Consider the following 24,385-nt stretch of genomic DNA (forward strand, 5'->3'; position numbering starts at 1 on the left):
CTGATAGCCTCCACATTGCTGACCATCTCTCTTGCCCTCTCAAGCAAAGCCCGACTATAGCAATCTTAAAGGCTTGTACAGCACGGTCCGTGACAAGGCTAGGGGCATCAAAAGCAGGGCCATTATCAGCCTTTGCACATGCCAGCCTTGATGACGCCAAAATTTGGTGGAGAAGGTCATCTGAAGGTTCCCGACTATGACAGTATCTTGCTCGAGATAAGTGGAAATGGGTCTTTCAACGAACGTCGCGAAATTTAACCGCATCTCGTCCATATGGATGGTATCTGTATTTGATCTGCCTTCCAACCGTGTATCTCCGGACCCCGTTTCTCCATTCAGGATCTCGACATGTTGCACCCGTACGGCAGGGAAGGGGAAACTCTCAGCCGCTGAACCAGAATACCAAATGATCATACTGTTCGGGCTTGATATGACTGATATCCCAACAGAAGTTCCTAGATGGAACTGCGTCAACCATTCTACCGAGCCGCCAAACGTCAAAAGTGGCTTTTTTTTTGTCGACTGAGACCATTATGCATGTTTTGACGGTCGTTCCGGGGGTTTCTAATCATTCTCTCGTATCAATCGCCAGCCGCGGCGTATATTCTAATGCCCAGACTTAGAGGACGACAGTCAAATCGTCGGTGGAATAAGGCGCCCAGCGGGCATCTAGCTCGTTTGCTAGCGACCCACAACAGTCATGGATGACGCCCGTAAAAGAATTCATCAAAAAACACCCATTGCGAATAATTGTTATCAAGTATAGATTTGAAACAATCCCGTGAGCGTCTCATGAGCAAATCAGGGCATCTTGATCGTCCATAGTTCGGTCAGAGAACTATATTAGACCTTTGCCTACACCAGGGGTTTATTACGACCTGGCAAAAGCAATTGAAATTTCTTTGCACTGACGCCCTAAAACTCCAGAACTGCACAGCCGGTATATTAATAGGTAGTTTTTGGGGCGGGGGGGGGGGGGGGGGGCAAGGAAACTTACATACCCGTCATGACCCTCTGATCCGCTGGGGTGCGGGAACCTGGTACTACTACCCTGAATGAACTCCAGGAGTAGAGCTAGTGACTACCGCATGTCAGCACATGCCTGCCGCATCCCTACATGAAACTCACCGAAAAGGGGACATCAACATGCCGAGAAAACGGCGAAAAGCCGAGCGTCGGGGCGTCTCGGGGTCCTGCGCGGGGCCCGGTAGAGGGAGTCCACCTGCCGCAAGGCAGCATGGTTCTCATCCACGGGTGCGCTGGCCACGTGGGAACTTGTAGAGCCCTCTTTCTCTTGTTCTTCCTTCCATAAGATCGATATGGGGGATAAAGAGAATTACAAGTCCGGGTATCTTGATGTCATCAAAAGAGAAGTTTGAGATGAAGATGCCATCGTGTTGGGTAAGGCTGCGGGGAGGCTTCCTTCGCTGAAAGGTCCATCGCGAGAAGGTGCACCTTTCCCCCGCGATGATCTCTTAGATGGAGATGACGGTCCGAATGCAACAAGTCTTGCAAGTGATATGCGTAGAGATACGGAATGAAAATTAGTTAAAACGATGATAGATCATGATATTTGGCCCTACGAAAAAGGATCCTGAAGGTTGCAAGATTCATACAAATACAAATGGTCCAATGTGTGGGAAAAGGACTAGAAACACTACAGGTCAGCTAACCCATTGCAATCACTCCGAACTATACACTGACCACTTGGTGTTGAAGAGTGATGGTTTGTTGTCAGGGAGTGACAGAAGGAAACTTGTCTCCGGTGATTGGAGGCAATTTGGAGCTTCTTCTACGAGCTCGGACGTCAAGAGCGCGTACTGTTATTCTGTATGGGTCGCTCAACGTAGAGTGTTAAATAGGGTAAACGTCATACATACTAATCCAACTCAAGGACGGATCCGGTTTCTTCATTCTCCCAATTATCCTTCCTCTCAATCCCAAACTCGCCCTTGAGATCCTAGCGCAGCTCTACTTGCACCTCAAACAGGACCAGAAGGACTCCCACGCCGGCCAACGCGATTCCCACTTGCCATGTCCGCTTCAAGACATCGGTGAATGCTGCCATTACCTGGTTCCGTAACTCCTGTCGGCAGTGACAGCATAAAAGCCTGCGTCGCATGCTCGTACGTCCGGACCAAGAGAGATGCGCATTGCATAGTGAGAAAATAGCTCATGATCACCCATATGTATTTCTCTCTACCACCTAGCTCAGCTGTGATATGCGCGAGTGCTGTCGAGACGACGGTGGACTCCATTGCCGTCAGTAGGCCCGAAACGCTCAGAGCCGCCATAATGAGCCAGAATTTCAGACCACGCTGCTGCGAGAGAGGCATGGCGAGCTTCTCGACATGGTCGTCCTTGCTAGCGGACTCGTTGCGCAATGATTGCGAAGAGACATTGGAGTATTTGCAGCACCAATTGAGACCAGGGGAGTTGAGGAAAGAAATGGAGAAAGGGCAAAGAGATTGAAATTATAGGGGGGATTTATTATTGTGAAAGAATGTACAAGATGATGGAACTGACTTATAATAGTGGAAGGGTGATCTAGTCGGCCGAAGCTCAATTAGGGCTAATGAACGTCACCGAACGTCGCCGGATCACCGAACGCAGTTCGCCAAACGTCCTCAGCATGTCCAGTCTATTACACTCCAAATCACCAAAAAATGGGCTTACTTCCAAAAAAGGTGGTTAGTCTTCAGCATAGAGCTCAACAGAGTACATTGCTGGGAAACCAGTACATTTACAAACTGGAACCCCGATTCGTCTGTGCCCTCTGCACGGCCATCTGCCGATCCAAAAAGTCCACCACTCTTGGAACCATCGTATCCCACGTACCCACCTTGGCCGTAAACTCCCATCGCCGGGTGACTCAGAAATCCAAATTATCTTTTGTGTCTCCGTTCACTATGGGCAGCGTACTGCGTGCCGGATTGGCGTAGATGGTATCTGGGACATCCGTCACGAAAGCCGGACAACGGATTCCACCCAGCCGATCCCGGTCATCACCATCGTCCAGTGTAAAGCGCTGAGAAGCACTCAGGGTATAACCGGGTGTGCTAACCTCCCCAATCGACATACAGAGGCGGAGTTCCTAAGCCGTCGCAAAATCCATGCGCATATGGCTCCAACACGACCAGTCAAAGAAGGCCTCGGGTAGCCAGCCCAGCCGTTTATCCACAGCCTGAAATACCATCCCGGCATGCGCGTCGCGGATAGGTTCCAGACCCCACCGTCTCACCCAAGTGCAAGTCGAGCGCTCCCTAGCCCAAGTCGTACGGTGATATCTACTACGGCGATGACAACTGCCCGTACGACAGTGACTCGCAGCAGATTCGGGACTCGAACGGCAGGGCCCAGTGCTGCGCTGAGAGCGAGGGCCTTGACGGGGTTCAAATCCTTATGTTGCTGGGGCGGAGCGCCAGAGTTCTTAGACTCGTGAATTGGAGTCCGAGGGGGGAAGTGAGGGTAGATGTCTTTGGTGGATGATTGCGCATTTTTTCGCTCTTTTTCTTTTTTTATGCTGTGAAGCTGTTCCGAGTATACGTAAATATATATATGGAGTTCTGGTATATAACAGCATAATTTAGAAAGACAAATTGCGTTAATCATTTGCTTTAATTGACTGCATCACAGTATATAGACGGCCGGGAATGGGCTCGAGGACTCGGTTCTGAACTTTTCACCTGCTCATTATACTACACTACACATCTGGAGTATAAATAATTCACTATGCGTCTCAAGCTGGACGCTTTCCACTAGAAGACCTAACCCAGTTGTCCATTTTAAATCTAGAACGCGACTTTGTTCAACAACCCACGTATACAACTAGCGTACCGGTATGTGTTAAATGTCTATCTATCTATTCTTAGTAACTGGAAGCTAGACCTAAGAAGCAACTGAGACACATAGCCTAGGGTTGTGTCCTCCACTACTCACCACAATAGATGGAGATAAACCCCTTATGGTAAGTTTGTAATGGAGAATGTGTCGTTGTATAGATAATTGGGTAGGATACTACCAAGGTGCGATCGATATTTACTTTATACATTGATTCAGATATATGTAGCTGCATTGAGGATTCTTTCTCCCTACGATAGTAGGGTTGTTTGGATATGGTTGGGATTGGGTGTATATTTGCAAACAGTCGAATTATCCAAGTGTGGTACTGGTGCTGTGTATCCGTTTTATGCAAGAAGTATTCATGACATGACAATGCGCAACTTGTGGGTGTAGCAGGAAGGAGCGTTGGGCATGATCTTGCCATTGCAATTGACAATACTGCACCTTCCCCATAGCTTTCAGTCCAACAAGAGGTGTTTATACCGACGGGTGACTATCTCCAAGACACTGTCTGTCCACATCAACACCATAGCACCAGAGCAGCAGAGCACCAGAGCATAGTCTATCTCATAATCACACACAACCATAACCAGAATCCCGTCTTCAGTAATTACCAAAGTAAGCCCCTCCCTCCCCCATCAGACCTTCTACTAATCCTCATAGATGCATTCCATCAACCTCACCATCCTCTTCTTCCTCCTTTCCCTCCTCCACCTCGCCCACGGCAACCAAACCAAGCTCTTCACCCGAGGCCCCGCCTTCACCAACTACCCCAAGCCCACCTTCAACATCACCAGCCCAGACCTAGGCAAATCCGGCTCCCCCATCCCCATCGACTACTCCGCCGACGGCGCCGGCCTCTTTCCCTCTCTAAGCTGGCGCGCCCCCGCCACCCCAATCGAAGAATACGTCCTCATCAGCGAAGACCCCGACGCACCGCTGGCGGAACCCGTCGTACACGGCATCTACTTCGGCATCCCGCCCGTCTTCACGGGCGTCAACCACGCCGACTTTTTCGTGGACGAGTCGAAGCACGACGCGTTCCGGCTGACGGGCGGGTTCAAGTACGGCGAGAACCGCGGCGAGGGGGTGTATCTGGCGCCGGCGCCGCTGCCGGGCCATGGACGGCATCGGTACTTCTTTCAGCTGGTGGCGCTTAGTGGGAGGGTGGATCAGCGGTTGTTGAGCGATTTGGCGACGAGGGAGGAGATTGTGAGGGGGGTGGAGGGAAGGTTGTTGGTTGGGGGAGTGGGTGGGGGTTATGGAGAGGGAGTGACATTCATTGACTCTTTTTTTACTATGTGGTATGAGGGGTGTTTTACTCTGTACGGAATACTATGGGTGTTGTTGGTTAACCTGGTGTTATTCTGGGTGTATATGTTATTGTCTAGGTTTAGGACTATTCTGTTAGTTTGGTGGTGTATCCGCTATGTGTCTTGAATCAACGGCGGATAAGTGGCTGTGGATATCCACTGGTCGTATTCTGCTACGCCATAAATAGAATGTCTCACTCAGTAGTAGAGAATTGGTGAGTATAGAGTATGAGTATGAGTATGAGTATGAGTATTGAGGGTAATCCAGACAGAGAATTTATCAACAAAGACGTGAGGAATGTATGAAAAGAAAGAATGACAACCCTTCCTATACTGTCGCTACGTAATAACGGCTCCTATTGTGGCTAGTTGGTAGTAACCTGGTAACCTGGTAGTACCTAGTAGTAAACTAGTGTAGTAGAACTAGGACGGAACTAGTCCGGTCGATCCACGGAACGCCATCCAACCTATCAGAAAAGCAGCCGAGGTCGATCCAGCTCGATCCATGAAAAGGACCGAAAGGAACCGTCGAGATGGCCGAATGCGGAGACTTCGGATGATCGGGTTGTATGTTGATTCCTTGTTTTTTTCTTGTTTTTTCTTGTTTTTTTTTTTTTTTTGGTTGTTGTTCCCCTGAATGGTTGTGTTCCTGGAATTTACTAAAGGGTACCTAGGTAAACAAGGAGGTGGAATCAATGTAGAGAATTGGGGGATGATTATTGTTATTATTGGGGGATATGGAATGTTGAAACAATAATCATCAATAGATTATAACCTATCAAGTGGAACAGTAACCCAACGATGCAGCCGTGAAGGTGACAACAGTTTCAGGCAAGCCATGGCTGCCTCCCAGGAAAGTCACAGCTGGATCCAAACAGGCCCGAACTAGTGGGTGGATCGCCCTCTCACTAGTCAGGATTCCATCATCATATCGTTCTTCCCAGACCAGGATTCTTTCACTTGGCTTTTTCCCTAATTTTTGTTAGGCTCTTCCTTCTTCCTGGTTTGTCGTCTAATTTTATCCCGGTTGATCGGCTTCTTCTTCCTTCCATTGGATCTGATTTGGGTGTGACGAGTATCTTCTCGGTGGATCGGTCGAGCTACGATCGCTCCGATCGTCCAGTAGCTTCTGCCCAGGCAACAAATCCTCCTTCTTTCTTCTTGCTTATTTCTTCTTTCTTCTTTCCTCCTTCCTCTTTCCTACTTTTCTGCACTTACTACCTCTCTTTCCCTGCGCCTCTTTGTTCGTTAGCTTTGTGGCTCAACGGTCAAACTCAACTCTCACACTCAACTCCTCCACCTCGCTGCCTCTTCTTCTTCCCAACTCATCTCCATCACATTAACATCACTCATCTGCATCATACTCAAACTATCATCATGAAGTCTCTTTTCAACCTTCTGGTTCTCTCGCTGGTCGCGACCTCGACCGTGGCCGCCCCCGCCCAGTCGTCCAACGACCTCACCGACCAGGTCGCTGCCCACTCGGTCGACGAGAAAAATGCCGAAAAGGCCGCCCGTCTGTTTGAAAGATTCCGCGATGCCGCCCGCCGCATGGGCGATGACAAGACCAAGTCCCCGCGGGAGGATACCTCGCTCGAAGCCCACATGAACCTCAAGCGCGACGGGGCCAACAGCTCCGCTGCCCCGGCCACAGAGCCCAGTTCCGCCTCCCAGGGCACGGCCACGACCGGTGCCGAACCGACGACCAGCTCGACCGTCGAGAGTGAACCCACCACCTCTGACGCTCCGCCCCCGCCCTCCTCCACCCAGGAGTCGTCCAAGGAGCCAGCCCCAACCCACGACTCAACCACCACCCACGACTCGACCACGGCCCAGGATTCCACCACGGCCCAGGATCCCACCACTTCGAGCAGCAGCTCCAGCTCTGAAAACGCGCCGGCCTCCACCACCGCTCACCACTCCACCACCGCCGACACCACCAAGACCACCAAGACCTCCCACTCCAACGGTCCCTCCACCGCGGCTCCCACCACCACCTCGGAGTCTACCTCGGAGACTACCTCCTCCTCCGAGGAAACCCCCTACACCTCCACCTTCAAGAGCACCACCACCCTGCCCAACGGCGAGCAGACCACCGTCACCGCCGTCACCGTCGTCCATCCCACCCAGAACCGCGCCGCGGCCACCACTGGCCCGGCACCTGGCTTGCAGACGGGCGATTCGGCAGCTGGGCGGGTGGATTTCCATCCTGAGCTGTTTTTGATGGGTGCTGCTGCGGTGGCCATGGTGTTGTAATTGAATATTTTTCCTTTCTCTTTACTTCTTTGACTTGATGGAGTTCCCTGGTCTCTGGTTTATTCGCATAAGGCGGTTTTATGTTCTTACGGTCCTTACGCATAGCATCTGCGGTGTCACTCTCTGATCGGCGATTGTTTTCTGTCTTTATCGGCTTTTAAAAGCGTGGGTATTATAATCTGAATACATATTTATCAGCAGATTTACCTATTGTAATGTATAATAGTCTGAATTGACCTTGCGTGTATAAAAGACATACACACATATTGCACGTAGAAACATCGCATGTATGGACATTGCAGTAAGCACTGCAGGGTATGTATAAGATAAAAATATAAACAGTCATAAATATCAACAGCCAGGATCACCCACCACCACATCATCAACCCCTCTCACCCCCTCCCAAAAACCAAAGCATACAATATGCCATAATAAGATAACCCAGAAAACAAACAATCCCAAAAGATAGATCACGAAACCCACCTCTCCTCCCCAGTCCAATACCTCACAATACTCTCCCACCCAGCCACATCCCCATCCCTCAACAGCGCCGCAACGTCCACGTTGAGCGGCGAATCCGGCCGCGGGTCCGTCAGCAGGTGTTGGATTGCCGAGAGTGTCGTGGATAGCGTGTAGACGGGACTCCAGTGCTCCGTTGTGAGCAGCGTGAGGCAGATCTCGCCCGTCGTGAAGGAGATGTTCGGGTGGGAGATGCGCGTTACGAATGTTATCTTTGGTGGGGAGAGGGGGTAGTTGGGGGGGAGGGTGATGCGGAGTTGCCAGAGGCCGCCTGTGGATTTGGTTTCAATTTGTTAGTGGATGGGTTGGATACTAGGTTGGGGGGGGAGGATGAGGGGATGAGGCCGGGGGGGGGAGAGGAAGAGGAGGGCATACCTTCATATGGCGTCCCAGGTACACCCTTTAAGACAGCCTCCCAGTGTAAAAGGTCGTCGTCGTTGGTTGGGCCCAGGTGGAGGAGTGCGGAGTTGGGATTGTTGGTGTAGTCTTTTAGCTCGCGGAGGAGGCGTTGGGTTGTGGAGTGGGGGATGGCCATTCTTTCTTTTCTCTTTCTCTTTAATCTTTATATTGTCGATTTTAGACTTCCGGGTGGGTGGTGGTGAGGTGAGGTTGAACAGAGAGAGAGATGAGATGAGATGAGATGAGAGAGATGAGATGGAGTGTAGATAAATGAGAGGCTGGAAGATGAAGGTGGAAGTGTCGCGAAATCCGACCGAGGCTCATTGTTGTGGGTCCGTCTCTGTGTCGGTCTGGGGTATCCGACTCGACTCCGACTCCGACTTCCGTCCGCAAATTCGTCGATCTGCGCTACGATAAGTTGTTCATGTGAAACCAACCATTGCTGCTTTTATTTGATATTACATTGTTTGAATACTACCTCACGGTATATGTCAATATGCGCACGTCTCGTACTTCCCAAGACACCGCCAAACTGGTGCAGGCTCTGTCGCCCCCTGCCCGGACTCGCAGCGCCTTACGCAGCTTTGCACTCGGTGCGCCTGTTCCTGCAGGACGATTTGACCACGCTTTGAGTGACGATGAGTCATCGCTTTCGTCGGTCAATACTGTTGATATTGAAGATATTGTGGAACCGCCGGCTAAGAAGCGAAAAGCCGCGGTGGACTCGGCCGCGAAGGCTGCCAAGGTGGTGACTGCGGGTGATGGGCAGGGTCGTCTGAGTCGTCGAAGTACCCGGACTGTCGTCAAGAGTGAACCGGACGAAGCGAAGTCGCAGCAAATTGGTAGGACTACCATCAAGGATGAACCGGAAACGAAGGTCCAGAAAGCCCGTCGCACTCCAGCCCGCAAACTCAAGTCGCCCGATGGCTCCTATCATATGGAACCTCCTTCCAACTGGGAGACCATCTATTCCACCGTCAAGAAGATGAGGGAGGAGAATCCCACTGCCCCGGTCGACACCATGGGCTGCGCCGAGCTGTACTGGCGGGCGTCGTCCCCTCGAGACCGCCGATATCACATCTTGACTGCTTTGATGCTTTCCTCCCAGACTAAAGACACCGTCACGGCTGTCGCTATGCATCGGTTGCACACTGAGCTTGGCCAAGATTCAGCGGAAGTGACCGTCAAGTCCGAAGATTCAGACGAAGTGAAAGTCAAGTCCGAATACCCGGACGAACTAGCAGTCAAGCCCGAAGACAGCAAAGACAGCAAAGACAGCACTCTCAACCTAAAGAACATCCTCGCTGTCCCTCCCGAGCGGCTCAACCAGCTCATCGGGACCGTCGGCTTCCACAATAACAAAACCAAGTATATCAAAGCCACCGCCCTCATCCTCCGCGACCAGCACAATTCCGACATCCCGTCCACCCCAGAAGGCCTGATGAAGCTGCCCGGCGTCGGCCCGAAAATGGCCTATCTCTGCATGAGCGCCGCCTGGGGCAAGCACCTGGGTATCGGCGTCGATGTCCACGTCCACCGCATCACGAACCTCTGGGGATGGCACAAGACTAAGAACCCCGAAGAAACGCGTATGGCGCTGGAGTCGTGGCTCCCTCATGACAAGTGGCATGAAATCAACAAATTGTTGGTGGGTTTGGGGCAAACGGTTTGCTTGCCGGTTGGTCGCCGTTGTGGCGAGTGTGATCTGGCAGGGACTAAGCTGTGCAAGAGTGAAGTCAAAGGGCCAGTGACAAAGGGGAAGAAGACAAGAGTGAAGACGGATGATGAAGCTACCATCACTGTCAAAATTGAGGGGGAAACGTGATCGGACACCCCAGGCACTCGCACGCCCAAACAGGAAGTCTGTTATCCCCGTGCACACTCCTCCACACTCCTTTAAAATGACTTCACCTTCATCCATCTTCCATCCATCCTACATTCGCTTTCTGCATCTCCATCGGGTCTTGTCTCTGTCCATCATTTATCAGCCTGTATGTAGGGTCCCTTCAACTATACCATCATCTAGCACGCGTCCTCAACCTGCAGTCACACCTCTGGTAATTCAGTCACCTGTATTCACTCAAGACGTCTTCCCCATTTGGACACACACTGACACGTCTACGTGTCAACAAGCACAGCTCCCCTACTGGCATCTCGTATGGACACCGATAGCGAGGAAGAGGCCGACCTTGCCGCCTTCCTCCATCTCGAAGACCTTCGACGAGAGAAAGAAGACCCTAACTGGGGAAGCATGCCGGCTCGCTCACGCCCCAAGCCTCGCCCTGTCCCCCTGGGTCCAGCAGCAGAGGCGCCCGTATCGACAAACGCGTCCGGCAGCGTGGTCCGCCCGGAGACTACCCGCATAACCTTCCTAGACCTACCCGAGCACGTCCAGATCCGTATCTTCCGATACGCCTGGCTGCTGCGGCCCTGTCTCCTCGATCTGCGGTATGAAAAGCATAGAACCGTCTGTCAGACTGGCAACATCCAGTGTAACCGATTCCATGGATTTCTGCCCCCCGGCCGGATGCCCTGGCTGATAGTGAGGCACATTGATTGCCGCCACCCCAGGCTACCTACCCAGCTGTTCGCGGTGTCCCGTGCCATGCGAGAGCAAGCTGGTGCCATCTTTTTCAGAAGGAACCGGTTCAACATCAAGCTTGACACCGTAGCCCAGTTCCGTCTCTTCCGTTCTGCAATGGAATGGGGTGTCCATCACATTCGCAGTCTGCATGTCGACATGGGCCCGGCCTACAACCGGTACCTGGGGCTGGGGATTGGAATACATAGTCGGGTGATGAAGACCTGGACGAAATTCTGCCGAGCGGCCGCGGAAGGCATGCCTAGCCTTCGACTCTTCAGCCTCAAGTGCAGGGTCCGAGAGTTCGAGGTCGCCTGCAAGATGATGGTCGCGATGGATCCGTTTCCGCTCCTGTTCAATTGCGCGATCCACATGATGACTTCGGTCGATGACGATATTCGCCGTGTTATCAAGAGAGCCGCCTGGAGAGTGACCGGCAACTTGCCTGACAACATGCCTGTCTTCCCATATTTGCGTCTCCCTAAGGAAATCCAGCTGATGGTCCTAGAGAACTTGCTCACCGATCGCTCGGATCCCTATCTAGCGGTCGCCGACAGCGAAGACGGCATCGTTACCTTCCAGGACCGTCGCAACGACCGCCGTATTGTCTTCCCGTTGACCTGCTGCGAGAACTGCTCCCCCGTCGGGGCCATGTGCTTTTGCCACTCGCGTCAGACGTCTTTCTCCACAAGCTGCACATGCTTCTCCTCGCCGCTGCCGTATTTTCTGGTCAGTCGGGGCTTCTACGAGGACGCTCGCCGGATATTTTTCAGCAAGAATCACTTCGCCTTTCTGGAGGAGGACCCGGAGTTCATGATGCGCCTTTGGCATTACATTCCCACGCCGTCCTTCATGCACATCCGACAGCTGTCGTTTAAATTCCCACTCAGCTACCGGATGCCATACCGACCGGGCAAGCTCGTGGACCATTCCACTCTGCTGCCCTGGCTGATTCTGCTCCGTTTCATCCGCGAACACTTTGACCTGCCGCGTCTGTCGCTCACTATTGTCGACCTGGGCACCAAGAACGCCTTTGCAGGCAACACAACCGAATACCGCATCAAGTTCATGCGCAAGCTGCTCAAGTCGTTTGTAGAGCTGCGAGGACTGCGCGACTTTCGCGTTTACCTCGCCGACGATCGCATGTACGAGCATATCGCGGAGGGAGCCGTCCTCGGTCGTAGGAGCAGATTCCGACACGATTTTCCTTTCGTGGTTTGACTTTCTTGACTTTTTCTATTTTTTCTAACCCCCCCTGCCCCTTATTTGTTTCCCACGTTCATCAACGATTGGTGATATCTCATGGAATCTTACAGCTGTTCCTGTCATTTGTTTTTATTTTCTTCCGTCCATACCGTGTTTGACCTTGCTCTTGGAGAGTTACTGCTTGGCTTGGTCACAGGATGGTTCTAACTATGTGTTAGTATGCTGCTTAGTACTGGGACGGCGCTGTTTTTACAATTACTCTCCACTGTAGTTAGCCAATACAAATCTCCGTAAATGAATATTCTATCAGATGTCAGTTCCTGTATGATATGCTATAAGTATAACTGTAGACGAGATATAGGGGATATAACAGATATTAAGATAGATGATATGAAAAAACCTCATAGAGGCAGGTATCATTAGGTATCATTAGCCATCATATAACCAAATGCAGCATGCCACAAAGATGTTTAACAAAGAAACCAGAAAAACAAATCCCAAGACCATAATAATAATAGTCTTCCATGCACACACACACACACAGTGCACATTAAACCAAACCAGCAACCATCATCCCAAGAGCAACAACAGTCGACCAAACACCCCCTCCCTCAACAGCGACAACAGCCGCTCCACTCTCCTTATCCCCATCCTTATCACCCCCACCATCCCCGCCCTTCTCCCCCCTCCCATCCTTCTTCTTCCGCCCCTCCTCATCCTTCCCCCTCCGAACCCGCTCATCAGCAGGCGGACTCACGCTCGACCTCCCCCCACCAAAGATATTAAAATCGTGCGGGCCCTCCTTCTCCCAGAGATAGCCCAGCGCGCAGTCCGCGAACATAACCTTCGGCTGCGACGCGTAGAACTTGTCGAAGCGGGCGTCGAGCGCCGCGGAGAGGCCCTTCACTGCGCCGCCTGGGTGCAGCTGCTGCCAGGGGTGGCGGCAGGAGTCGCCGTTGCAGGATTTTAGCACCAGGGTGAGGGCGTTGAGGCGGTGCATGGCTTGTTCGAGGGGGCGGGAGAGGAATTTGTGTTGGTCGGGTTTTGCGCCCAGGTTTTGGGTTTGGAGGGGGTCGGCCTGGGGAGGGTTTGTTAGCTTTGCTTTCTCTTGCTTTTTTGAAAAGGAAAGGAGGAAGGAAGGGGAGGGTACCTTTAGGTCGTAGAATTCTACGTCTCCCGTACACCATACGGAGTAGTAGAGGCTGTAGTCGTCGGAGAGGAGGCGCACTGCTTTGTAGGTGTTGTCGCGGTAGGAGTTTCCGGCTCGGGAGGATTCGTTGCTCATCCAGCCGTAGATTCCTTCGGGGACGGCCTGTCACAATTAGTATTATTCACGGGGATTTATCGGGTGTGTAGGTGATAGATGTGGTGATAGAGGTGGTGGTAAAGCAAGTAGATAATGAAGAGGAATGAAAAAGGATACGTACCGTCCCCCAGTACTCAACAGCAACGTGCTCATTCTTATCAGCAGCCTTGCTGGCCTTCACCGTCGTCGGGATCGCACTCCCATCCAGTCCGTCTTTCTTGGCTCCGGCGAGTTTCAGGAACGTCGGTGCCAGGTCGGTATGGCTGGTGATGACGTCGAGGGTCTCGCCTTCGGGGATACCGGGTCCGCGGACGATGAGGGGGACGTTGATGTCGGTTTCTACATTATTAGCATGTTTCCAAGTATAAACAGACGAAGGAAAAGAGAAAGGGGAGAATACCATATCCGCAGTTCTTCCCCGGCTGCATCGCATGCTGTCCAGCGTGGTACCCATTATCCGTCGAATAGAAGATATAAGTGTTATCGAGCTCGCCAGCCTTGTCCAGCCGATCGATCAACGCGCCGATCATCTCGTCGACAGACTGCAGCGCGCGCAGCCGACACCGCTGGAACTCGTCGATGTAGTCCAGCACGTGCGGCTTGATGGGCTCCAGCTGGCCCACCCAAGCCGGGCCGTCCTCAATCGCACGGTTGAAGCTCTTATCCCGCGGGATGCGGTAATCCTTGAACAGGTTCGCGTGGCGATCAGGGTACTCCGGCTCGCCGAACCAGGCCGCCTTGGTCGAGGGATCGAAGCTGCCGTTCGAGTGCGGCGCGTTCGGCGCCACGGTTAGCATCCAGGGGCGACCGTCCTCGCTCTTCAGCGCGTCGTCGAGGAACCCCAGCGCCTTCTTGCGGATGACGTCTGTCGAGTACTGGCCGGAGTAGTCGACGGGGGGCTCGGCGTTGCGCGTCATGCGCGCCGCGTGGTAGCGGTACGTCCAGGGGTCCAGCAACAGGTCGGACCCGTTGAACCCGCGCGGGTAAGGCTTGTTGTAGTTCTCCTCCGTGTGGGAGTTCCACAGCTTGCCGACGTAGTACGTGTCGTAGCCGGCGTCTTGCATCCACAGCGGCAGGTAGTTGTCGTTCCAGCCGGCGCTGACGACCCGTGGATACCCGCCGTAGGGGGGCTCGACGTTGGTGACGTTTGTGTTGTGCGGCATGCGGCCGGTCCAGAGGTTGGCGCGCGAGGGACAACATAGCGCGACGGAGCAGAAATGTTTGGGGTAGGTGCTGCCTTTTTTGACGAGTTTTTCCTATACAATGTATTAGTGGATTGTGAGAAGCGCGAGCAGGAGAGAACGAAAGTACCTGGAGCTCGGGCATGTGCTCCAACCCCCCAATGGCTTCCTTGCCTTGGTCATCGGTCAGGATGAACAGAATATTGGGCTGCTTTGCTGCGACGCCAAGGCCGAGCAGGCTCAGAACGAACTGGGCGGCCGTGAACTTCATCGTGTGTTGTTGCTCAGATGGAGTGCACTCAATTCCAAGCCGTCAATCCGGTGCTCAGCCAGGGTCACATCCCCAATAAATAAAGATTGTCATCGCCCCCGTTCCACCCGACCCGGATTTGTATCATTTCTCCACCCCATTTGCACACCGTCGATCTCATCGGCGCCTAGGCGACTAGCGGGGGGGGCTAATCTACGCGGCGAAGACCCCCGATCGTCCATCCAACAGGTGTCTAGAAATTGCCCGCGTTTGGCAATACCCCATCGAACTAGAGAAAACAGGGTGGAATTGCACAATCGAACCGCGGATGATGCCAGACGCACGCATGGAAACTACGCGACCATGGTGGGTCGCCATCCCGTCTCCATCTTTCCTGGCATTCCGGTTGAAGAAAAGGGAAAAAAGAAAAAAAGGTGGCACCGCATCCGTCGCGTTACCTGGCTCGTGTATCCATACAGGGGTTGGCCAATATGACTGTCCCTAATTATTATTATTGGAGGCAGTATTTGAACTTTCTTTTTTTGGGAAGAGGGTCTTGATGACGGTCGAACCAGAAAACATCTGCTCGGGCCCTAACCCTAATCCTTCAAGTCTAAATGTCGATCATCACGACAACTCACTCCACTCTGGACTCATGCCTTCCAAGCTTGTGGAGCTCTCCGGTCAGTCAGTATGATCCAATGTGACTGGATGGATGAGAAGCTTGACGTGTGTTATCTCAGTCCTTTTGTCATGATATCATTGTTCGGTAACCTTTGTCAACAGACAGACAAGATGCAGTCGGAGAGATGCGGTATCACCCGAGGCAGAAAACTAAACTCTCACCAAATCAGGTTGCTCGAGTCAGATGGGGCTGTGCTGAATCAGGGCGGCGTTTAAATGGGGTTTAATAACCAGCAACAACCCCTGAATGGGCCCAGTCGGTTATATGTAAATGATCCAACAAAAACAAGCAGGGAAAAACAAAAATAAAATAAGCAAAGAAAGATACCAGATAAAAGAATAAAAAGAATAAAAAGAATAAAAAATGATCTACACGGCAATGACAACCTTCCCAAAATGACTCCCACTCTCTAAAAACCGCATCGCCTCCTTCGCCTCCCCAAACCCAAACACGCGATTCACGACCGGCCGGATCTCCCGCGCCTCGTAGAAGCGCAGCATCTCCTCGAACCGGTCCTTGGGGCCGTTGATGATCCCCTTGAGAGTGACATTGCGGCGCAGCGCCAGCAGGTTCGTGTTCAGACGGGTCCCCTCGGTGTCCATCTTGCCGGAGACGTAGCCAATACAGTCGATGAGGCCACCGAATGCCACGCAGTCGAAGCTCTGTCCGAGCGTCTGCGCTCCGCCCGTCTCGAGGATGACGTCCGCGCCGTGGTTGCCCGTCGCGGCCATGACGGCTGGGGCCCACTCGGGGGTGCTGCGGTAGTTGATGGTGTGGTCTGCGCCGAGAGCACGGGCTTGCTTGAGTTTGTCATCCGATGAGGATGTCACAATCACTGTGTTAATCAGTATACGCCCTCACATACACCCTTACAAAACAAGAAGATCGCTAGGGAGTACAAACCTTTCATGCCAGAAGCCTTCCCAATCTGCAGACCCGCGATAGCAACACCACCCGTACCCTGCACCAAGAGATACTCGCCCTCACCATCGGGCTGACCCATAGGTCGCATACCATTGATAGACATCCAAGCGGTGACAGCCGCAATAGGCAGCGTGCAGGCCTCATTGTCAGTCAGGTAAGCCGGGGCACGCACCAGCGCGGAGGCAGGAAAGACACGGTGGGTAGCCAAGACGCCGTCCAGCGGCAGGCCCATGCTGCCACTGAGCTCTTTCTCAGTGATCTGGCCGGTCTGGTGGTCGGGGCAGAAGGTCGACAGCACGCGGTCACCGACCTTCCAGCTGGAGACGGCGGGGCCGACCGCCGTGATGACCCCGCACATGTCCGAGCAGGGGACGATGGCGGCTTGACTGACAGATTTGTGGTGGGTGTATTCCCCGTTGGTGACTATCATCTTAGCTTCGAACTATCTGGTACAGGGTGAGACATACCTTCTACATCGCGGTAGTTGAGCGAGACGGCGTGGATCTCAACGAGGACTTCGTCGGTGCCTGGGGTGGGCATGGGGATTTCGGTCAGCTGGAGGGAGTCAATGCCCTCGAGGGGGGTTTTCCACTGCTTGATTGACATCTTCTTCGTCTTTTTCTACTTTGTTCTTTCTTTGTTCCGTTTTGTTCTTTCTTTTTTCCGTTGTTTGATAGATTGTGGATGTAGAATCCCGGTGTGGATGATGTACAAATTTGGCCTCACATATGGACATGGATTTATAAGCTTCATTACTAATCATGAGGCTCGCCTATACTAGAGTTGCTATTGTGTATCACTATTTGAGTGTATGTTCATACAGTATATACGAGATATCATCTCTGATGTAGTATAATAGAAGTGTATATATGAGCTCAAGACATACAACACTGGTAGAGATACAACCCATGGAACGCACACTTAATCTACCACCAAACAGCAATATATACTGCCCCATCCGCCCAATATAATCGCGTAACTACTGCCAAACTGATATAGTACAAGGACTGAGCAGCGAGAAGTAAGAGGTAGGTTTAAAAAAAGGCAAGCTAAAGAATAAACCAAGAAATAAAAAATAAAAAATAATCCAAATTAAAATATCAGCACATACCCGCATCATCACCAACAAGTAACAAGGCTGTGTCTCCCATCCCGCATACGTCAAACAGACAATGCATAAGCCTGAAGCCATAAATGGAGAATATTCCCCGAGTCCTCATGCAGCTATCAATTGGGCCCCTCGTAGATATTTTGGTCAATAAGCAGTTTAACTATATAGACGCCGAGGCTGATTCATACTTGCAGATCCTAAACAGCCTAATCAACGCCACACTACGCTACACCTATTTCTTACCTACTCCGTATATACCGACTACTGTGTATAAACCCTGCAGTATATGTACAGCCTTACGCCAACCCCGCGCGGGGTCCTCGGCCTTCCGCAAGCCATCGTGTCCGTAAATAGTACGATATCAAAAGATACGAAGGACAATCCAACCTTGGTTTATTATTCGTGGCTGTTACCTATTCTGTAGCCTCTTGATTATGTTGTATCTACTAAGCTGAGGTGAGCGGAGTAGAACTAAAGAAAGAAAGCACAGTGTACATATATAATACTCCATAGTAGCCTCGGCAAAACGGTAGACAGACAGTCCCTCAACACTTGGTTACAATTGACCGTTCTTCCAAGTAAAGTGAAAAATCCTCCCGCCCATCACCCGAAGATCATCAATGTCACTATACTTACATCCTAGTACCTACATATTGGTGCAGTGTGTACGGTGTACCCAGCATCAACTGACCATCATCTCATCCCTCCGCCCGCTGGCGTGCTTGCTTGCGTGCTTAACCGCTTTAGTCGCGTGTAGTTAGCTCATTAGCTTAAGCAGCCAGCTTGCTAGCTTGAATCTAGATTAACTCTGGACATGAACCTGCAGGTGTAAGTTGCGGTGTGGGTGGTTTTACTCCTGCTTGCTCGTTTAATTGTCTGTTTTTATATATGACAACTCGAATAGCTCCGAGTTTGGAAGGAGATGCATGCATGGATGGTTAATATGAAGCGGGTGAGTGCGGTGTGGGTGATGTGATGCGGGGATACCCTTCACACACGTACTAGATAATATAAGAAAAAAGGTCGAAAAAGCGAAATCCTCGACAAGATGTGGAAATAGAAAGGTAGGATCACTATGAGAGATGGGTAGGGGATCTGAAGAATATATTTGTACAACACGTAAGAATAGGATACATTACTTTGAGATAGTGGTTAGTTGATTCTACTTGAACGCTGTCCTATTACATACATATGTATTTATCTGCTGTACTAGATAGATCAAATCTGGCAAGTGTGCTTTTGGAGATATTATTTCACCATTGTTACAGAGTTCAAATAGTAGACTTACACTATCCACCTTACTACCTTGATAGATCGGGGAGCAAAACTATAACTGGATATTTGACCGTACCCGAGCAAATGCTGACAAGTGATGATTCTGCTCTAGTTTGAACATTCTGAATAGTCAAAGACACTCGCATTAGCTAGTCATTGAACCTGCTTTCTGTGGATAATGTGTGAATCTACAGGCAAAAACTAGTATACACGTACGACTTCAATTGCAATCATATATCGGACCATATACAGTCCTACAGGATCAGATCCAACGATATACCACTAGTATAGTACACCCACCAATACAGCAAAATATCCATCCACGTCAACATGGACAGTAAAACAAAGAACGAAACAAAATAGGTCTGAATCGCTAGACGCACACACAAGACATAGTTATGGATCAACATGGATCAACATGACAAAGCCACACAAACAAGTGCAATCAAGTGCAATCAATCAAAAATATAAACAAGAAGAAGAAAGGTTGGGTATATGGCAGCCGGTCCAATGCAAACATAACAACAAATCAAGGGATAAAAGAAGAAAGCGGTTATATGATGAGTCCTGCCACACTTTCTACACCCAGCCCGCTCAACGAGCGTTGCATGCATGCCCCCATAAGCCAGTCAGTCGGTTAATCAGTGAAGCGGTTCGGATAGGTTAGGTTGGTTATTTGGGAGTGGTAATCATATCATCATCAGTCGGGTGGTGCGTCGTTCGGGGAAGCGACGAGCGCCCGGTGGTGGCATCAGAGGGGAGTTCGGCCGTCCGTACGGTCCGTCGAATGATCCCGGGGGAGGGCGCAGGCCGCGGCCGCGTCCGGGAGGTCCTCCTCGGCCTGGGGGGAACCCACCGCGAGGAGGCCCGTAGCCGGGCGGGGGCGGGCCGTAGCCGCGGCCGGGGGCCCGGGGGGCCGGGAGGCGCCAGCGGGGAGGACGGCATTGTTGGGCGACGGAAGCGGTGCGGGGAGACGGAGGCTGCTGCGCGACGGGAGTCGCGCTCGCAGTAGGCCAGGCCGTTCCACTCGAAGTATTCGCCCTTGAGGATGACGTTGCAGGTGCGGCAGGTGAGACAGTCGGGGTGGAAGCGGACGCGGTCGACGGGGCCCATGCCGCGGCGTTCGATCGTCTCGAGGAACTGGCCCTCGATGCCCTGGTGGCAGGTTTGGCACATGGAGCCGTTGCGCTCGTGGTAGTGCTGGGAGCAGAAGGGGAGGTCGTTGAGGACGTAAAAGTCCATTGTTTGGAAGGGCACCTTGCAGTCGAAGCAGACGAAGCAGTTGCGGTGGTACCGGCCGGTGAGGCGGCCGTCTTTGGAGGAGATGGATTTCCCCATGATGGTCTCGCTACAGCCCTTGCATCGGCCCTTGGGGCGGGGGGTCGGCGAGACCCCCGGGAGCGGTTCCGTGGCTGACCGCGTGATGCCGCTGTTGGCGCCCGGTGAGAGGCTCCCGTCCGTCTCGCGCGACTGCTCCCGCCGCAGCGCCAGACTGCCCTGGCCGAGGGCCGGGTCCGTCGGCGAATCGGGGACCATCTTGGCGCCGGCGGGGATCTTGGGCGGTTCCAAGTCCGTTGGGCTTTCGTGGATCTGCCCTAGCGGCGTACCCTGCGTCTGTAGCTCTTCCAGCACCGGTCCCAGTCGGCCTTGGTCGGAGGGCTTTCGCCGCGACAGACTGGCTTCGGACGGGAGACTAGACAGAGACGTGCCGCTCCGGCTCTCGGAGGGTGACACGTCCGACGAGGCCGTGGAACTGGCCACGGCATGGTTGCTTTCGAGGCCCAGCGCCCGCGCAAAGTTGGACATGGACAGGCCGCTGTCGCTGGTGGCGTCGGAACCTTTCCGCTGGGCCGTGTGGGGATCGTTCGGGCTGTCCGGGTGGGTGGGCTGGAGATAGCCCGACTCGGCAGCTTTATACGCTCGGTAGTCGGCCGGCATGTCGGCCGGAGACTTGGAGCGAGGATCCGACTCGTCGGGCAGATCATGCGGGGCCCCGTGCATGCTGTGCGAGGGGCTCCGGAAGAACAGCTCGTCGGAGCGACGAGAAGTGCTCGACCGCTCTGAACCCGGATTCGACGCGACCCGCAATGGGCTGGGGCGATGTCGGTCGGGCTCCAACCGGTCACCGAGGCGCTCGCCCCCGTGGTCTGGGCCCAGGTCGAAGCTGCCCACGCTGTCGCCCCGACTGTCATGTCTCGCGGAGTTTCCGGACATGCTCGAGTCCGAAAAGGCCGACTCGTGCAGGGCATTGCGGATGGCATCCGTGGGGATGGGCGGGACGTCCTCGTAGCGGTACGGCTGCGCAACACTGCTAAACGAGGCGATTCGGCTGGAGTAGGTGGTCAACCGCTTGTCACTGATGTCGCCGTAGCGGGAGCTCGCGAAGGACGTGCGATAACTACTCTTGCTGTCGATGGAGGGTCCGGATCGGTGGGACACGCCCATGGGGGGCCCATGACCATGATCCTTGGGCACGGGAAGCGGCGGAAGGTCATCCTCCTCGAGGGGCAGATTGGCACTCCGTGGCGGATCGTGGGCGGCGGACGGGGTAGGCATTGCATTGAGATAGTGCAGCGGGGGAACGGGAGGGGCGGAATTGGCATCTTTGAGATCGCTGGTCCCCGGGCGCCGGAGGGACATGGACCGCGGCATGGGGAAGTCATTCAACGAGGCGCCCAAGCCAAAATCCGGGGAATCCGGGGAGTCGGGCAGCGGTGGGCGCGTGAACGACCGCTGCGCCGCGGCAGTTGAGAGTGGCGCGGGGGTCAGGCTGTCATCATTCACGCCCCCGTCCACCTGCATAAACGGCCGGTCTAGAGGAAACATCAGCTATGAGATCCGGGGATTTGTATCCAGACGGGAGGGGTCTGATCATACTGGCTGCAGCCGGGTCGATGCGGGGGGGAGGTCCCGTTCTAGGGACTTTCGCCGCCCAGGCATCCTCCTTTGGCGGGGGCGGCGGTGGTTCGAGCCCTGCAAGGAAGTCAGCGCCTGTCAGAACATAGAGAAAAGAAAGAAAAAGAAAAAGAAAAGGGAGCATACCAGCAGGCGGACAGATGTGGTCCCCCATGGACATGATCTCAACGTTCAAGCCGCAATTGGAGCATTTGATGGTGGGCAGCAGGCCCGCATCCATTGCCATGGCCATGATGCGGACGCGAGGTTCTCAACGGGGAGTTACTCATAAGTCAATCGGAGAGAGGAAGAATGAAGAAGGTGACGAGAGAAGGGGAGAACGAGTGAGTGATGAAGGGAAGGCCTCCTCGCGTCCCCGGCGCAGTCACCCCAGATTTTTGGCCCTGACCGAGGCGATATCCGATGGATTTGGCTGGGCGAGGAGAATGATTGGTGACTAGAAGGAATCAATAGGAAATGAGGCAGGCTAAGGATAAATAATAGTCATGGAATGCGACATTGGAGTCAAAATAAACCCGCACATATAAATAAAAAATAAATAGAAACCACTAAATCAATCAATCAAGAACAACCAAATCAACAAACCCAAACAATGACAACTACCCGCAGAAGAAGAAGAATGATAAAACAGAAGAAGAGGAAGAAGAAGAAGAAGCAAGCAGCAGCAGCAGCATCAGCAGCAGCAGCAACAAGAAGGGTCCATGCAGGAGAGAGAGAGAGAAGTGAAAGAAGTGGGGAAGAAAAGGAACCAATTGTCTCTCTCCAACCCACACTAGGGAACGAACTAGCTCCCCTCGTGCATCCACCGATCCTGCGCTGAAGTGCCCCTCTGGGTTTGGCGTCTCACGCTATTCTTAGGCTTGACCCGGATTGAGCTTAGTGGGGTTGTGCCCCGGGGGAATAGGCTTGCTTAAGGACCCCAATCAGTGATGGTCAAGGGCAACACGCGGTCCTCGAATGAACTTCACTCCGGTACTATCTGGGTCCGTTTTTTTTTTCTTGCTTTTTAATATATTTTAATTGACTCTTTTCTGGTTTGTCTCTCCTAATCCATCCTAATGCTTCTGTTTCATCAACTAGATAGGGGAGATTTTAATTTATGTTTCTCTCTATAGAAAATTCTAGCATCGGAGAAAGCCACATTGGACTAGCGAGAGACAGAAGAAAAAAATAGAACGAACGATTTTGGCCCTTCCCCTTTTACCGACTGGGATGATTTTAGTGATCTTACTGTGTCTCCATCCTTTCGTACTGCTGACGCTCCCTCCACAACAATCATCCTACCCCTGAACCATACTCCTTCTGCAGATCATCCTCAGGGGCTGACTCTTCCTGTTGCGTTCGCTTCCACTGTCCCTCCCACTCCGCACGTCGTTCTTGGGGCTGACGGGCGAAGTCTGCCTTGCCCCCAAGATGATACAATGGAAAGGTGTCTTTCTTTTTCCTTTTCTTTCTGCTATAGTTTCTGGATGGTTGGCGATAAGAATAACCGGACAATATGCTGATCCGATTCATTGTTATTTTTGGGCGGGATAATCGTATCTGACCGTCGATGATCCCCTCCATGTTGTACTCATCCCGTGTAAATCAAACAGGGAACTAACCCGGAGGGAGAAGGATCATCCTCCCATTGTATTCTGTCTCAATGTCCACCCATCTTTACCATTTTCACGGTCATCCTCGTAGTGTGTAACCCAGTCCGTGCTCTCTATTGTATCGGACATTGGACAAGCAAGGTGCCCGTCGATCTGCCAGTCATGTTCCTGACTCTCAACTAGATAACGATGACTAGAAATTGTTCACCCTGACTGTCAGTGTCAGCTTACCCTCGGTCAAACCGGAGTGGTTTGTCCCCACGGAACTAGCAACCATCCCAGAGGACGACAGTTACGGGGCCGATGGATCATCATATGGGTCGGGCTGTTAGATCGTGGCTCGGTCGGGGTACGCAAGCTGCGTTACCATTTCCACCCCGTCATCGCTGATGGGTTCCTCGGACGAACTGGCTGGAAAGGAAGAACTGGAGTTATTCATGTGTTCTTCATCTATTTGTTGTTTTATCCGAACCCAGGCCCGTCCCTAGCGAGCGGGATGGGATTAACATTCTAGCGTGGTGTTGATCTGTGCGTGTCGAAGAATATATAGAGGAGATAACCTATCCACTGAGTCGGCTATATTCTCTACCATGTCGTCTTTGACAATGAGAATTGGCGGAATAATCGTTAATACCTTGGGATTCGAAAACACACCGTTGCCTAAACCCATGCCAGATACGGACAAACAAACACTGCAAACCCACTGACTACCACACTAGTGATTAGGCGGAGAATCACCATGGATCCATCATGGATGGTTCGAACTAATTCCTCCTCCGCTCACCGCGATGTCTGGTATTTTCTTGGTTTTATTTGGGCTGGAATGACAGTATACAGACACGTTTACATTTATTATGGTGCACATTAATACAGAATGTAGGACAAATACATCAGTCTATAAACTAAACCGTTGGATTCGAGAATGACAAACGATATTTACCTGATGTGCGGCCCACTCCAGCAGCTAAGCGATACGCGCAGACCACCTACTGCCCCGAGTCCACAGGGTAGTTCGCATTATCTCC

The 24,385-nt window shown here is 52.4% G+C and overlaps 7 protein-coding genes across 7 annotated transcripts; 2 read left to right on the forward strand and 5 right to left on the reverse strand.

Annotated features, from left to right (window-relative positions):
* Positions 1–1,960: 1,960 nt before the first annotated feature.
* Positions 1,961–2,336, reverse strand: P168DRAFT_318172 (uncharacterized protein; the record flags this gene model as incomplete). The annotated part of the gene is made up of 2 exons (XM_024840181.1): positions 1,961–2,086; positions 2,184–2,336. The coding sequence occupies 2 exons, from the start codon at positions 2,334–2,336 to the stop codon at positions 1,961–1,963; spliced, it is 279 nt and encodes a 92-aa protein (XP_024693738.1).
* Positions 2,337–4,506: 2,170 nt separating this feature from the next.
* Positions 4,507–7,412, forward strand: P168DRAFT_318173 (uncharacterized protein; the record flags this gene model as incomplete). The annotated part of the gene is made up of 2 exons (XM_024840182.1): positions 4,507–5,055; positions 6,540–7,412. The coding sequence occupies 2 exons, from the start codon at positions 4,507–4,509 to the stop codon at positions 7,410–7,412; spliced, it is 1,422 nt and encodes a 473-aa protein (XP_024693739.1).
* Positions 7,413–7,683: 271 nt separating this feature from the next.
* On the reverse strand, positions 7,684–8,605 carry pex4 (putative ubiquitin conjugating enzyme (UbcJ)). The gene is made up of 2 exons (XM_024834316.1): positions 8,307–8,605; positions 7,684–8,202 (listed from the first exon to the last, which is right to left on the reverse strand). The coding sequence occupies exons 1-2, from the start codon at positions 8,464–8,466 to the stop codon at positions 7,883–7,885; spliced, it is 480 nt and encodes a 159-aa protein (XP_024693740.1). The 5' UTR covers positions 8,467–8,605; the 3' UTR covers positions 7,684–7,882.
* Positions 8,606–8,726: 121 nt separating this feature from the next.
* On the forward strand, positions 8,727–12,383 carry P168DRAFT_268151 (endonuclease III domain-containing protein). The gene is made up of 3 exons (XM_024835074.1): positions 8,727–9,088; positions 9,155–10,101; positions 10,684–12,383. The coding sequence occupies exons 1-3, from the start codon at positions 8,827–8,829 to the stop codon at positions 12,130–12,132; spliced, it is 2,658 nt and encodes an 885-aa protein (XP_024693741.1). The 5' UTR covers positions 8,727–8,826; the 3' UTR covers positions 12,133–12,383.
* P168DRAFT_310568 (sulfatase family protein) lies at positions 12,373–15,211 on the reverse strand (the record flags this gene model as incomplete). The annotated part of the gene is made up of 6 exons (XM_024839408.1): positions 14,735–15,211; positions 13,824–14,679; positions 13,545–13,762; positions 13,268–13,429; positions 12,875–13,195; positions 12,373–12,420 (listed from the first exon to the last, which is right to left on the reverse strand). Exons 1-6 carry the CDS (start codon positions 14,873–14,875, stop codon positions 12,373–12,375), a joined length of 1,746 nt encoding a protein of 581 aa, XP_024693742.1. The 5' UTR covers positions 14,876–15,211.
* Positions 15,212–15,907: 696 nt separating this feature from the next.
* On the reverse strand, positions 15,908–17,069 carry P168DRAFT_268160 (zinc-dependent alcohol dehydrogenase family protein; the record flags this gene model as incomplete). Its single annotated transcript, XM_024835075.1, has 3 exons — positions 15,908–16,374; positions 16,443–16,886; positions 16,931–17,069. 3 exons carry the CDS (start codon positions 17,067–17,069, stop codon positions 15,908–15,910), a joined length of 1,050 nt encoding a protein of 349 aa, XP_024693743.1.
* A 1,998-nt stretch (positions 17,070–19,067) lies between these two features.
* On the reverse strand, positions 19,068–22,024 carry P168DRAFT_342772 (LIM domain-containing protein). The gene is made up of 4 exons (XM_024841823.1): positions 21,892–22,024; positions 21,727–21,822; positions 19,806–21,662; positions 19,068–19,690 (listed from the first exon to the last, which is right to left on the reverse strand). The coding sequence occupies exons 1-4, from the start codon at positions 21,995–21,997 to the stop codon at positions 19,539–19,541; spliced, it is 2,211 nt and encodes a 736-aa protein (XP_024693744.1). The 5' UTR covers positions 21,998–22,024; the 3' UTR covers positions 19,068–19,538.
* Positions 22,025–24,385: the final 2,361 nt, after the last annotated feature.

Source organism: Aspergillus campestris, assembly GCF_002847485.1.
Source record: "Aspergillus campestris IBT 28561 chromosome Unknown P168scaffold_5, whole genome shotgun sequence".
In the NCBI taxonomy this organism is placed as follows: domain Eukaryota; kingdom Fungi; phylum Ascomycota; class Eurotiomycetes; order Eurotiales; family Aspergillaceae; genus Aspergillus; species Aspergillus campestris.

Excerpts from the sequence above, each read along its gene's own strand:
- pex4 (XM_024834316.1), bottom strand. The coding sequence starts at position 8,466 with ATGGCCATCCCCCACTCCACAACCCAACGCCTCCTCCGCGAGCTAAAA. Across the intron at positions 8,203-8,306 it reads ACCTGGGACGCCATATGAAG|GCGGCCTCTGGCAACTCCGC; the intron begins GTATGCCCTCCT and ends CCAAATCCACAG.
- P168DRAFT_268151 (XM_024835074.1), top strand. The coding sequence starts at position 8,827 with ATGCGCACGTCTCGTACTTCCCAAGACACCGCCAAACTGGTGCAGGCT. Across the intron at positions 9,089-9,154 it reads TGCCAAGGTGGTGACTGCGG|CGAAGTCGCAGCAAATTGGT; the intron begins GTGATGGGCAGG and ends AACCGGACGAAG. Across the intron at positions 10,102-10,683 it reads CAAAGGGGAAGAAGACAAGA|ACTACCCGCATAACCTTCCT; the intron begins GTGAAGACGGAT and ends GTCCGCCCGGAG.
- P168DRAFT_342772 (XM_024841823.1), bottom strand. The coding sequence starts at position 21,997 with ATGGCCATGGCAATGGATGCGGGCCTGCTGCCCACCATCAAATGCTCC. Across the intron at positions 21,663-21,726 it reads CATCGACCCGGCTGCAGCCA|ACCGGCCGTTTATGCAGGTG; the intron begins GTATGATCAGAC and ends TGTTTCCTCTAG. Across the intron at positions 19,691-19,805 it reads CGTCTCCCCGCACCGCTTCC|GCCGAGGAGGACCTCCCGGA; the intron begins GTCGCCCAACAA and ends GGTTCCCCCCAG.